Source organism: Symphodus melops (genome assembly GCF_947650265.1).
Source record: "Symphodus melops genome assembly, chromosome: 6".
NCBI lineage: Eukaryota > Metazoa > Chordata > Actinopteri > Labriformes > Labridae > Symphodus > Symphodus melops.
In genome coordinates, this window is record NC_136696.1 from 26,379,794 (window position 1) to 26,392,149 (window position 12,356).

The 12,356-nt window shown below is 41.3% G+C and overlaps 2 protein-coding genes across 3 annotated transcripts in view; one reads left to right on the top strand and one right to left on the bottom strand.

Moving 5' to 3' along the window:
* akip1 (A kinase (PRKA) interacting protein 1) overlaps window positions 1-12,356 on the bottom strand; it is a 150,787-nt gene that overhangs the window by 6,686 nt on the left and 131,745 nt on the right. The window lies entirely within an intron of this gene.
* On the top strand, window positions 894-7,110 carry LOC306825475 (uncharacterized protein). The gene is made up of 9 exons (XM_079346245.1): window positions 894-1,016; window positions 1,284-1,470; window positions 1,642-1,766; window positions 2,287-2,446; window positions 2,545-3,149; window positions 3,854-3,977; window positions 4,182-4,256; window positions 5,916-6,068; window positions 6,638-7,110. Exons 2-9 carry the CDS (start codon window positions 1,297-1,299, stop codon window positions 6,833-6,835), a joined length of 1,614 nt encoding a protein of 537 aa, XP_079202371.1. The 5' UTR covers window positions 894-1,016; window positions 1,284-1,296; the 3' UTR covers window positions 6,836-7,110.

Below are 12,356 nucleotides of genomic sequence, written 5' to 3' on the forward strand. Positions count from 1 at the left end.
CCAGTTGGGTTCGCTGCATTTTCTGCATCATCAGGCATGTTCATGTCCCTGTGATCCTGGTTATATAGGAGTTCACATCCACTCTGAGAATATATAAGTAATCAACTATAAACTTTGAGTTGATAGTCACACATTATAAATATTATATTATGAGAGCACTGACGGTCTCTATACAGTATGTCAGCCCTGTGATTGACAACACTTCTAAATGTATATCCTGTCTCTCGCCTAATGGCAGCTGGACTCCAGTCCAGCCACCCTGCAACCCACAACGGTAAAAAGCTGTATAGATAGTGGATGGATGTACTGTAACAATTGCTGTTCATTTCCAGCCAATTTTCAACACTAAAATACTGTTTTGATCTAAAACACTTGACTGTAGCAATGCATTGTGGGATGCTGTCTGTGTCCTTTGGCAAGAAACTTAACCCCTAAATTGTTACCCCTGCTGTGAGTATTATATCTTGATGGACACTTTACATAGCAGCTTCTGCCTAGAGTAGAGATGGATTTACATACTGCTGGTCGGTTATTCAAAACTTCACAGCTTGTGACTTATCGTTGGTTTCAATTGAAATGGTGTGACATCTGCTTGAACCTTAAACCAAAAAAACCCTAGATATCCCAACAATTGAAGATGAACCATATTCAACTGGATGTAGCCTGTAAGTGTAATTCTTTTAAATTATCAAATAGATGTGCTTCATATCATATTTGATGCTAAAACTTGTTTTTAATTTTTTAATGCAAGTGAATAACAGAAATTTGCAACATGTTATTGGTTAAGAAATATCTTGCATAGATGCTGCATTAATTTACCTCTACGTGTACTGTCCTGAATGACGGGGACGGGGGGGGAGCTCTCCACCAATCAAATCATGACTATTCCCCTTGATACTGGACACATGGCGAAGTTCCATCCCTCTAATCCTCGGCACACTTGCACCTACCTGGAAACACTCACCTGGCTTTCTGAAACAGACCTCTTGATTTTCACTGATTACAAACATATTCAGGTAAGGAACACTTACAATTAAACTTCACCCTAATGCATGTACGTTGTTTACCTTTTAGCAAAAGTTCTGCACACAGTGTTCTCTCTGCATGTGTATTAATAGATTTGATGTGTACAGCTATTTTTTTTATGAATGTATGAATACGATTCTTTGATTGCTCTCTGTACGTTTTGATCCTTACATTTTGTCATATATGAGCTCAAAGGAGATTTCAAACTGTAGCTTCATCCTCTTCTGTGTTTTCTATACTGGGGTTTTCACCCCAAGAGGCCACGATCTCATGGAGATGGCGCACCTGACTTCGAGAAGCCATGGCAACTTTCCCCAAAGACGGGCCACCCTGTTTCCAGAGGTAGCCAGGTGTAGAGTCACGCTGACACTGGAGGCCGAGTCATGTGAGACCGGCTCACATCCAGCAACAACAGCAGAGGGGCCAAGCCTCCCAGCAGAACAAGTAAAAGACACAGACGCTGTATTATTTACCAAAGCTTCACCACGACAAACGAATGACTGAGTTTTACTGTGTTGTTGAATTGGAAGAAAACAGTCAAATAATGACATGCATGTAATTTGATTATCATACTTCTCAGATGAGAATGACACCAAATCTCTGTCTTTTAAATAGGTCTACACGTCAGGATCCTGCGTGGTAAAAAATGTGTCTCGCAACGGACAGATAACCACAGCCTCTCCTTCATCTGAAAAACTACAAAAAAAACATGGCGCCTCAGCTTTATTAAAGAGATTAAGGTAAAGTAAGAGAAGAGGTTGGCCTTACAGAACAGCGTGGAAATCATATTGGATCATGTTTACAGGAGTAGTTTGAGATTAATACCGTATATAATTCTTCTCTTTCCATCAAGAGTTAGACTGGAAGAATGTGTGTTCACGTAAAACAGAGAGGAGAAGATCTCAGCTGCACATTAAGACTGAAAAAAAAGTTTGAGCACCCCTTTTCTGAAAAGTGGAGCAGGCCAAAGACGGAGAGGATGGATTTTTTTCCTCATCTTTTGGTGGTTTGTGGACAGACTAGGGACACATTAGAAAACCACAGTGAAGCTGAAGCTGATGTAATAATGATGAGTACCTCTTCATTCAAGTTGTCCTGCCTGTTTTAAGAAACTGTTTGCATGATGAAGGTTTAGTAAAAGTTAGATGCTAAACATGGGATGAAAAAGGTTACCCAACCAAGTTCAGTAAAACATAAACATGTAAATTAAAGTATTCATCTCCTTACTTTATGTTAACCAAGCACTCTTTTATTCCTCAGGATTCATCCAGAGGCCCAAAGAATTCTGGGTACTTCCTGCATACCTGTAGTGATCTTGGAGCGACTGAACCTGCAGCCGGTGGTGTCTCTGGTGCGGCTGCCATGTCAAACACAAGTTAAGATCCACCATGACGTCTCCTGCTTGAAACATCCTCCGCAGGTATAAAGACAGACATGAATAAATGTGTTTTCATAACTTACTTTATTACGAGCGCTCTGTGATGCTTATTACTCTTCTCTCCTCGTCTTTTTCTGTAGAACGGATTCAGTGAAAATGAGGCCGACAGTTTGGATAAAACTGAAGCTTCTCTTCAATCTAAACCTGCAGAATCATCAGATTTCATCCAACCAGAATCGTCCCCGACCTCCTGGACTGAACCGTACTGTCCCGATGGCTCCCCCTCTGAAGGACCAGAGCAGGACTCGGGCTTTGACTGTGAATCGAACCCGGATCAGCCGTACATCCTGTTTGAGTCTGCGTCTGAGGAGTGGGACGTAGATGTAAAAATGGACCCAGAGACATTTTATTTGGACCCAGATCCAGAGCAGACGCTGGTGATAGAACTGGATCCAGATCCAGAAACGGATCAGGATCACTTCGTTGAGCTGGAGGACGAACCTGAATCAAACTGTGAAGTAGATGAAGTACAAATGGAAATCAGTGATGATCAAACACCTGATCAGTGCTGCTCTCAGGGAGCCTCGTGCCTCCAGCAGCCTGGACCTGGATCAGGGACCGAGGAGATGGAGAGTGACGACTTCTGTGCTGTTTGTCTGAACGGAGGAGATCTGCTCTGCTGTGACCGCTGCCCTAAAGTTTACCACCTGGCCTGTCATATCCCCTCTCTCATCAGCTCCCCTCTGTGAGTGCTGTGCAGAAACCAGCCGCTGACACATTTATTCTGATTCTGCACTTTGATTCAACATTTATATTTCATATTAGATAGATAGATGATAGATAGATACTTTATTGATCCCGAGGGAAATTCAGACAGTTTGAACATTTGTCTGGGTTAAACCTTTACACGTGAGGAAAGATTTCTGTCCCATGTGTATGTTAATGTGCTATCTTGGGGGTAAAATTCACTCTCATTGAAATGTAGTTTTTTAAATTACAATAATTTTTTCTCTTCAATCAGAAACATGACTTTTCCTATCCGTTGCCTCACTGGTCAAATGAAGAGATTCACTATGAAAACATCCAACCAGAGTAAAAAACAAACCGACTCGAATCTCTTCCTCACTTATTTGTCATGAAAGTAAATCTCTGCACCCACTTCTGATTCAAGAGAGGCTTTAAACTTTGCATTCAGAAACATCGTTTTTTTTTTTATATATGTGAGTTTATAGATTTTTTGTTATAGGTAAGACAACACTGAGTATGTTTGAGGCTTTTAAACAACACTTCTAAACTAATTTAATGAGCCATAGAACAATTAACTTAATTAACGCATCGTCTTCTGGAAGTTCTTGTGGCGTTGATCGTCTTTGGCTACACACACAAATCAGTTTTCTTGATCTGTCGTTGTCACTGCTGATCCTAACAGAGATCCTGCGTGTCTTACAGAGGGGACTGGGTGTGCTCGCTCTGCAGATCGGACCAGGACTCTGAGGTGACGTACGACTGTGAGGACCCGCACTCCGGCGGTGGAGTCAGAGCTCCGTACACTCTGTCAAACCAGGATCAGAGGGTGAGGGATTAGTCTTGTTTGTGTAGGTAGGACACGAGCCACCTGATTGTAGATCCCAGTAAAAGAAAGCTGCAGTCATGTTATCAGTGACTCAAAGGGAGAAAAAACCTAATCCACTGCATCCAAAAAGACGTTTGATTCAATAAGTAGATGAGCAGGTGTTTTCAGTGACTGTGTGTGTGTTTGTGTGTTTGTGTTGTGCAGAGGTGTGAGAAGCTGACTCTGCTGTTGTATTGTCACACACTCAGCGCTCCGTTCCATGAACCCGTCAGCCCTCTGGTCAGTCCAACAGTTTCTCACTTCCATCCAAACCGTGACATGTTCATCGTTTTCAAAATCACATCACGTCTAAAAAATAGTAAACCTACCTAAATCTTGTTCAAATTTTATTTTGATTTTCCACATCAGTGATTAAAACCCGGGTTATTTCATCTGATTGCAAAGCAGAAGAATGTAATGATTTCATCCTGAGCTAATATTAAGACAACATGATTGGTTAAACATTTGAAGAGCACAGTGAAAATCATTCAGTTTATGGCACATTTAGCCTTCAGAAGGGGAATCGTATTCACATGAGAAAATAAAACATTGCTCTGTCTTGTTTGGTGTCAACAGCTGAAGAGAGACAGGAAGTGTTGGGAGGAGAGAGAGAGTAGGGGATGACATGAAGCAAAGGGTTGAGATTGGATTCGAATCTAGAGCCTTTGTACATGTGGTGCATCAGAACCGGCTGAGCTATCAGACACACACAACCTCCAACTCCCAACAGACGCTCTCATTTAGACCCTAACACAGCCAGCGTTCACTGTCTCTTCAGTTTAACATATTAAACTTATATTATATTTATGTTTATATTTGAAACATTTAGGAACCAGACTAAGACCCAAACACAAGACCAAGGAACACAGTAACAACAATAATTTATTATAAACGGGGGTAGTGACACTAGCGATAACAATGAGCTTGAGTCCAAGCTCCAAGGTGAGTAGTGCAGACAACAATCCAGGTGACGATCCAACAACCCTAATCCAGCACGCGTGAGGTGAATCCAAAGTGAACACGATGAGACGACAGGACACGAGAGGGCAGGTAAGTCTGGACGGGGAGCTGACGAGGAGAAAACACGAGGAGGGTAAGTACGAGCAAATCACAAGAAACATCAAAATACTAGGGAGCCTGATTTAGAGTTACGATACCACGGTGAGTTGACAATAATCTGGCGCCGGCTGCATGTGGAGAGCCGGTTTAAGAGCAGGAGTTGATGAGCAGTGGGATGAGCAACACCTGGGTGCGCAGCTGAAACTAATAACAATCAAGGGGGAAGGGAAGCACACAGGAGGAGAAGACAAACAGGGAAACTAACAACACAAGAGCACAACACAAAACAACCCAAATCATAACAGAAACATTTGGTAGGTACCTGTGTCTTCAGGTAACATATGACGGTATTGTTACTAGTTTGCAGACTTTGAGTGGTCAACTTAGATCCTTGCAGTTCAGCTGCTCCGACCTTCTGATCTGTCAGGATCAGCCGTGTCGGAGACTCAAGAGACAATAAGTCCAACACTGAAACTGAGGAGCTGGTGAAGCGCCTCATAACTCCTCATTCTGAGATTCTTCTCTCTACAGAACATCAGAGCTGATTTTATTTTCTCATGGGGAATGCCACACGCTTCTGTACACAATCTACATTAAATAAAACAACAACATTCAGAGTCTTATTTTAAGTCCAATAGACCAATCCCCCGGTCATCTTAAAGACTATATGGGGCAGAAACAACGTGACAGCATGTAATAGTTTTGATAATCTAAATAGAGAAAACGCTGGCTTGCTTTACTGTGTATACAAAGTGTACTACTCCTTAAACAGACAGAGGGGGTTACAATGAAAACAACGTCCATGTTCATGATGATCTAATGTCTGTGAATTCGCTCCAGGCCAGAAACTACTACCAGATCATAAAGAGGCCCATCGACCTGTCGGGGATCCGCAGGAAACTGGACAAGAGCAACACGCTGCACTACTTCACCGCCGAGCAGTTTGTCGATGACGTCCTGCTGATGTTCAAGAACTGCTCAACCTTCAACTATGTGAGTTTGTCACGAGGTCGTTAGTGTCAGAGGGACATTTTCAACTGTAATTTAATTTTCCAGTGCAAGAGAAATTATCTGTGAACTGTGCGGCCTGAGGGAATAAGTTCCACATGTATGGAATCTGTACGTATAGAGACTGCAGATCAGGCTGCGTCAGGCTGCCAGTGAATACAAAACCTCAGGTGTTAGTTCTAAAGGTCAGCCATGATGTCAGCTCCATGACGCTCTTTCTCTTTGGAGCGATTGTACTCTGAGCTGTAAATGCTAACAGTGCACCCATTAAAAGTATTATTTTCTGCAGCTATCCAAAATCCTCCAAAAATTCAATCAGCTTTTTAAGGGGAAAAATCAGCTGCAAATTAATGTCTGAGGCATGTGGACAATGATACGTCATTTATTAGCTGTCAGATCTTTAAATACCTTCAGCTAAATGTTTAAATGAACCAGTGTGCAGTGTGTCTGAACTGCTGTCTGCTGTTTGTTGAGCGGACCCCGACAAATTCAGCTTGAAAATGAAGACTGTCTTTTGATAATTGTTGGTGCATTAAACTGTCTTTGCTGTGCAGCCTGACTCAGAGGTGGCTCGGGCCGGTCGAAACCTGGAGCTGTTTTTCCTCAACAAGCTGAAGGAGACTTTTCCCGATCGCACGTTTGTGTCGGCGTGCCGGGACAGAACGGACCGAGCTCGCCTTCAGTGGCTCAGGAGGAGGAGGAAGGAGAACTACAGCAGACACACGTCGAGTGGGAGGAAATATTTACTGTGACTATCACTGTGACAAGAGATACACATTAACTATAAACTGAGGCAACAGATTTCACGCATTATTATTAATTAAATATAACTTTGTTAAACGTTGAGTTAACATAACTCAAATCAGTTGCTGAAGAATAACCTGTTTAAATTGAGTAGATTCAAATAAAGCACAAACACATTTAAGCAAACATTAAGTAGATATCAATAAGGGAAAATGTCTAAATTAGTAAAAGGTGCTTATCCAATATATAATTGATATATAATCAAGTAAAACTGATCTTTTCATTCAGTGCATTTTTTAAAGGTTCCTTTATAAAATAATAATAATAATAATGATATTTGAAATGAAACAACAACAACAAATAAACAAACTGTAAGATGACCCAGTCCAAGTCCCAAAACAAACAAACAAAAAAAAAACCCGACCACGATATTGACTCATTATCTCGGGAACACAAAGTTAATCGAATGTATGGATTTATGTCCACTTTGGGCTTCCATATAATCCAAACCTTTCCTCCTTTAAGAAGTAAAACACATGTAATGTTGTGGAAACTATGAATAAACATGTTATAAAAACAAAGCAGATTCCTCTGGTTTCTAAAGTACTGAGGTGTAGTTGTTGAAATAGAATAAAAAATGCTAATCAGTGAGAATAAGCAACAAAGTAGATTTTGAAAATTTGTATTTTTTATATATTTTTTATTATTATTGATTATAATCTTTAATCAAAATAAGCAGAGGAGAAGGTTAACTTCATCTTATGGGGGTACGACATCAAGTTTTTATCTGAAATAGTTTTACAGACGCAGCTGATCTTGAGCTACTCCAGACAGACTGTCACTGTGGCTGTACTGTACTCCTCCACCAGGGGGCGAGCTTGCTCCTATGACTTTATATGGGCGCCACATCTTCTAAACACGCTGTCAAAGGTTGAAGGAAAGCACGAAATGATTTCTCGGAAAATATAAATGGCTTAATAAGCAAAAATATGTCACTCAAACACAAAAAGGAAAATCGTCTTTTTATCCTTGATAAATATTCTTTCTATACTTGATTAGATCTGCCCTGTGGACTCATCCATCACACGTGTCAGCCTCTGTTTGTTCTGGACTCTGCTGCACTCACTGCTGGTGTCTGTTCCTCGCTGTCAGTTTCATTGTGCTTTTAAATTTGCAGCTCTTAAAAAAATGAAATTCCTCTTTTTTTATAACCGGTTATTCTTCCAAGATTCCCCTCCATCACCATTAGTCAAACAGCAAAGAGCACTATAGTGACTGCCTTCTGATAGTGGGGCAATTTAAGGCAGGAAAGCTGTCATAAACTTCTGCCAAACTCCTTCAAGAAAGCTGCACCATAATGATATAACTTCGTGCAGCTCATAAAAAGATACAAAATCGATCTGTTAAACCCGCTCCGTCCTGGATTTAAACACAGTATGGTGGCTTTTATCTGCATGCAGGATGTAAAGATTGTCACTGACATTGAATGAGGAAACAGAAACATGAGAGGGAGCCCTGCGGCTAATGTTCAGATAAAGAGGAGGAAATTGACCGTGAGATGTTTTCAAAGGACACTTTATTCCCCTCCTGTGTCTTTTAAACGCACTTCATTCAGGCCTGTAAACCTCGGTCACATGTCTGTTTTCCTTCTTTCTTCTTCTTCTGTCTTTTTTTTTTCCCCCTGCTGTGTTGTAATGTGCAGATGTTTCATTTAAGGACATCAAAAGAAGCTCTCGTCTCGTTCGTCTGAAATCCAGTGAATCACTAATGCACAAGAAGAGGGGGAAAAAAAAAGGAGGAGGAACAGGCCGGAACTCCTCCGTCTGCAGCCGTCCACTTTGAGATAACAAGCACATGCAATGTTTAGAGCAGACTGAAGAGCACGCATTAATCTGATTACACACCTGATACGTTTCATTTATCTCTCTTGGTTGTTTGAGACCTCCTGGAAGAAGCTGCCTGCCAAGATTTGAGTCGCCCCTCTGTGTGTTATTCAGACTTGTCTCCTCACTATGTTATTTTAAGATATTACATTAGAGCGATGCTTTATTGAATGATGCCGTCTGGAAGTGGAATAAGTGTACAAAGTTTTCTGCTGAAAGCGTTGTTGTGAAACCACACGTATTCGACCTTTTGGTTTTAAAGGATACCAGGTATACGTGTGTCTAAAATAGAAAAATACTGTAAAAAGTAACAGAGCTGTGTCTGTCGTCATGGAGACAGGACGGACGTGCAGCACTTTTCAGGGCCTTACTTGGCACTATGATATACTTGGCGCCCAAACAGAAGGCCAACAAAAAAGTAGGAATGTATGGATCGGCTATTATACTGTCCCAACTTTTAGCCTGTTGAGAAAGTGCTTTGGGAGTTACACATTTTTTCAATTAATAATTTTGAGATCTTTTTTTTTTACTTCCCAAATTTGGGAGACAAAGAAGAAGTGCAAAGGAGAGAAAGGAGAAGAAGCGAGATGAAAGGTGTCACACATACTGGGACTGTGGTTCAGTTCAGCTACATCAACTTGTTTGCGTGACTTTATGACCAGTACGACCTGATAAATGGACGCAGACCTGAAGTTTAATATCTGGGAAGAAAAACAGCGTGAGAGCTCTTTAAATATGATCAATCGCTGCAATCTGACGTATGTTGGTGTTTCTGTGAAAATGGCATTGGGATAACATTTTCCATAAGTTGTGACATTTCCTGTAAAAAAATAAATAAAAAAAGGTTTTATTGTTTGAGTTAAAAAAAAAAAAACATACCGGCCTGATGATGAAGTTTCCATATATTCACTTCATCATCTGCAGCGGCTGGAAAAATCCTGAAAGAACAAACCCCCCCCCCCCCCCCCCCACACACACATATTTAGCATTTTGCTTCTCAGTGTATATGAATAGATAGGTCTGCTGAAATAACATCATGATGCTCACTTGTAAGAAGTTGCATACCCCGTGTACAGAAGTGATAACCCTTGTCGCAGCAGCCGTAGTTTTAAATCTGACCTCGACCCTTTTCTGAATATCATCACCCACACACTCCTCTGGACGTTTCCTGTCTTTCTCTTTAGCTGTCTCTTCTAATAAAGGCAAAAAAAAGGCCACAAAAAAACAAAACTAAGAAAGTGTAATCAAACATTAGTCTGGATTGGAGTTAGCTGGTGTCGGCTAAATGGCACATTGTGATCTGTACAAGATGCTCCGGTAATTTGTGGACATGGGAATGAGAACGGGCCGGTGAACAACAACGGCTGATTAAAGTTTTGTGTTTTCGGATCTCTGGAAAAATGTATCAGGCAGCCCACTTAATCAAAAATGACATCCACAAACGGCAACCATTCAGTTTGGCAACTGGCACCTCCTGTTTGGCAAACAGCCATGATGAAATTGTTCAACATAATTTCTTCCCATGTCATACGTGGCGGATAATCTCATTAAAAAGAATAATAAGCAGAAAGCTTCCAGACAGAGTGCTGGTGCACAGACGGCATGCAAAGAGGTTGATGGTGTGTTGTGGTGAGCTTTGATGTTGTATGTGTGTGTGTGTGTGTGTGTGTACGTGTATGTGTGTGTGTGTTGGTATGCAGCTGGTGGGAATAACGTGTTTCTTGGTGTGTGTGTGTGTCGTTCGGTGGGCACATGACGTTGTCCCATGTGAAAGCCTCTCTGCAGCCACGTGTTGATCCTCTCAGGAGAAATTGTTTTTCCTCCTCTGCCTGATTAGAAGCAGCCACGGATGGCCGGGCCGTCCGTCGTGTCCTCTCCTAACAAGTCAAACACAAGAATTAGTTTCTCCGTGATTGCAACAGGATGTTTTGACAAAGAGCATCATTTTTTATTAAAAAACCTTTATGATGTGGGAGAGTAATGTTGAGCTGGAACAAAGTGCATGCAGCTGATTGAGGTCATGCAGATCAAGTGTTTCAGCATTCAAGGCTGATTACAATTCATACATGACTGGTTTGAGATTAGGACTGATTATTACACAGCGAGGGGAAATTTATGGGACACTTCAGTCCCTTTCACGCACAGGAAACGAGTGCTGCATGTTTGCATTTAAACGTGCGTTATCTTCATCAGAATGACAGAGTGTCATGTTTTATATACTGGACAAGCAGCCTTGGAGGATTTAATCCCACAGGACACATCGTGGAGGATGGACGTTGATAGGTAGGTGCTCAGTTTGTCTCCAGAGAGTCAACCGTCAACCGTCCAACGTCTCTCTGTGTTTAGATGTTTTTGTTTTAGACAACATATCTGTCTTTCAGCCATTTGTGACTCCTTCCATTACTCCTCATTGACTCCCACTACTTGTGTTCTGGCTCCGATCTATGTTTGTCTGTTTGTCTAATATTTTGATTAAATCAGTGGGTGGTTTTGGAAACCGGAGACTCACTTATTTGGCACCTTTTTTGTAACGAGTGCAACACAGAGAGGAAATATATTCTAAAATACACAGTTAATCCCATCTTTTCTCAAATTCAGCCTCTATTATGAGGATTAATTTACCGTATTGATGTTCGGATGATTTCAGTCCTGATCTGAACTCATAAAAACGTGAAGTTTTTTAGGGTTTTGCCAAAAGCATGCTGGCACAACTGAAAAGAGAGTAGAATAAACATTTCTTAAGCCGAAGCGTTTTGTAATTCCTGAATGGATCATCAAGAACTAAATGTGGTCAAGTTGTTTTTGTTGAATCATTACAGCTTCGGTTTGATGGTATTACAAGGTCCAACTCCGTGATCCGAAAAAATGAACAAGTATAGAGGCGGCAACAACTTCAAACAAGGCGGTTTTAAAACATTCACTCTGTCATTGATTTTCAGCTTTCTTGATGCAAAGACTAACATATGGAATAAAAGAGTATGTTAATGCAATAATGTAATGTTCTCATACGATGTGTTTGAAGGGACTGTGGGCATCACAAAGAAAGTATGTAAATACTCCACAACGACCCAAATTAGGGGCTTAAAGCCGCATTTTAAGAGAAACGGCATTAACAAGAAAACAAGAGCAGCCAAGTCATGACGACCCTCTGTAAAGACGAGGGGCAAAACTTTAAGACGCTTTTTTGGAAGAGGGTCACCGACTAAGCACGCGCTCAAATACGAGATCAAATGAAGGCAGTTTGGAAGACGGCCCACCGTGCCCAGAACGAGTCTGCAGGAGGGTCAGGGGGGCCAAAATGTGGTTTTAGTTAAAAGAATATTCATTTTGTTGGCTGACCATAGTGTGTGTGTGTGTGTGTGTGTGTGTGTGTGTGTGTGTGTGTGCGTGCGTTCATGTGTGTGTGAATTTGAAGCTACTGGAGGAGGATTTGTCGAGCGTGTGCGCCACATATTGTGCGGTGGTTGAAGCCGAAGGAGACGAAGTGCTCGTCTGACTCTGTTTGGTTTGATGTCAGGAGTCTGACTGATGCTATAATCAGAGTTTTTCATTTCTCATGCTTTTTTACTTCCACACTCAGCGATTCCATGCTTGAAAAACTACGTAACCGAGGTAATGAAAATGTTTTCCTGATCGTGTCACTACC

What these genes read in the sequence shown, in the direction of transcription:
- LOC306825475 (XM_079346245.1), top strand. Translation starts at nt 1,297, where the DNA reads ATGGAGATGGCGCACCTGACTTCGAGAAGCCATGGCAACTTTCCCCAA. An exon ending in GCTTTATTAAAGAGATTAAG is followed by an intron (nt 1,767 to 2,286) that starts GTAAAGTAAGAG and finishes TTTATTCCTCAG; the next exon opens with GATTCATCCAGAGGCCCAAA. An exon ending in TGTCAAACCAGGATCAGAGG is followed by an intron (nt 3,978 to 4,181) that starts GTGAGGGATTAG and finishes TGTGTTGTGCAG; the next exon opens with AGGTGTGAGAAGCTGACTCT.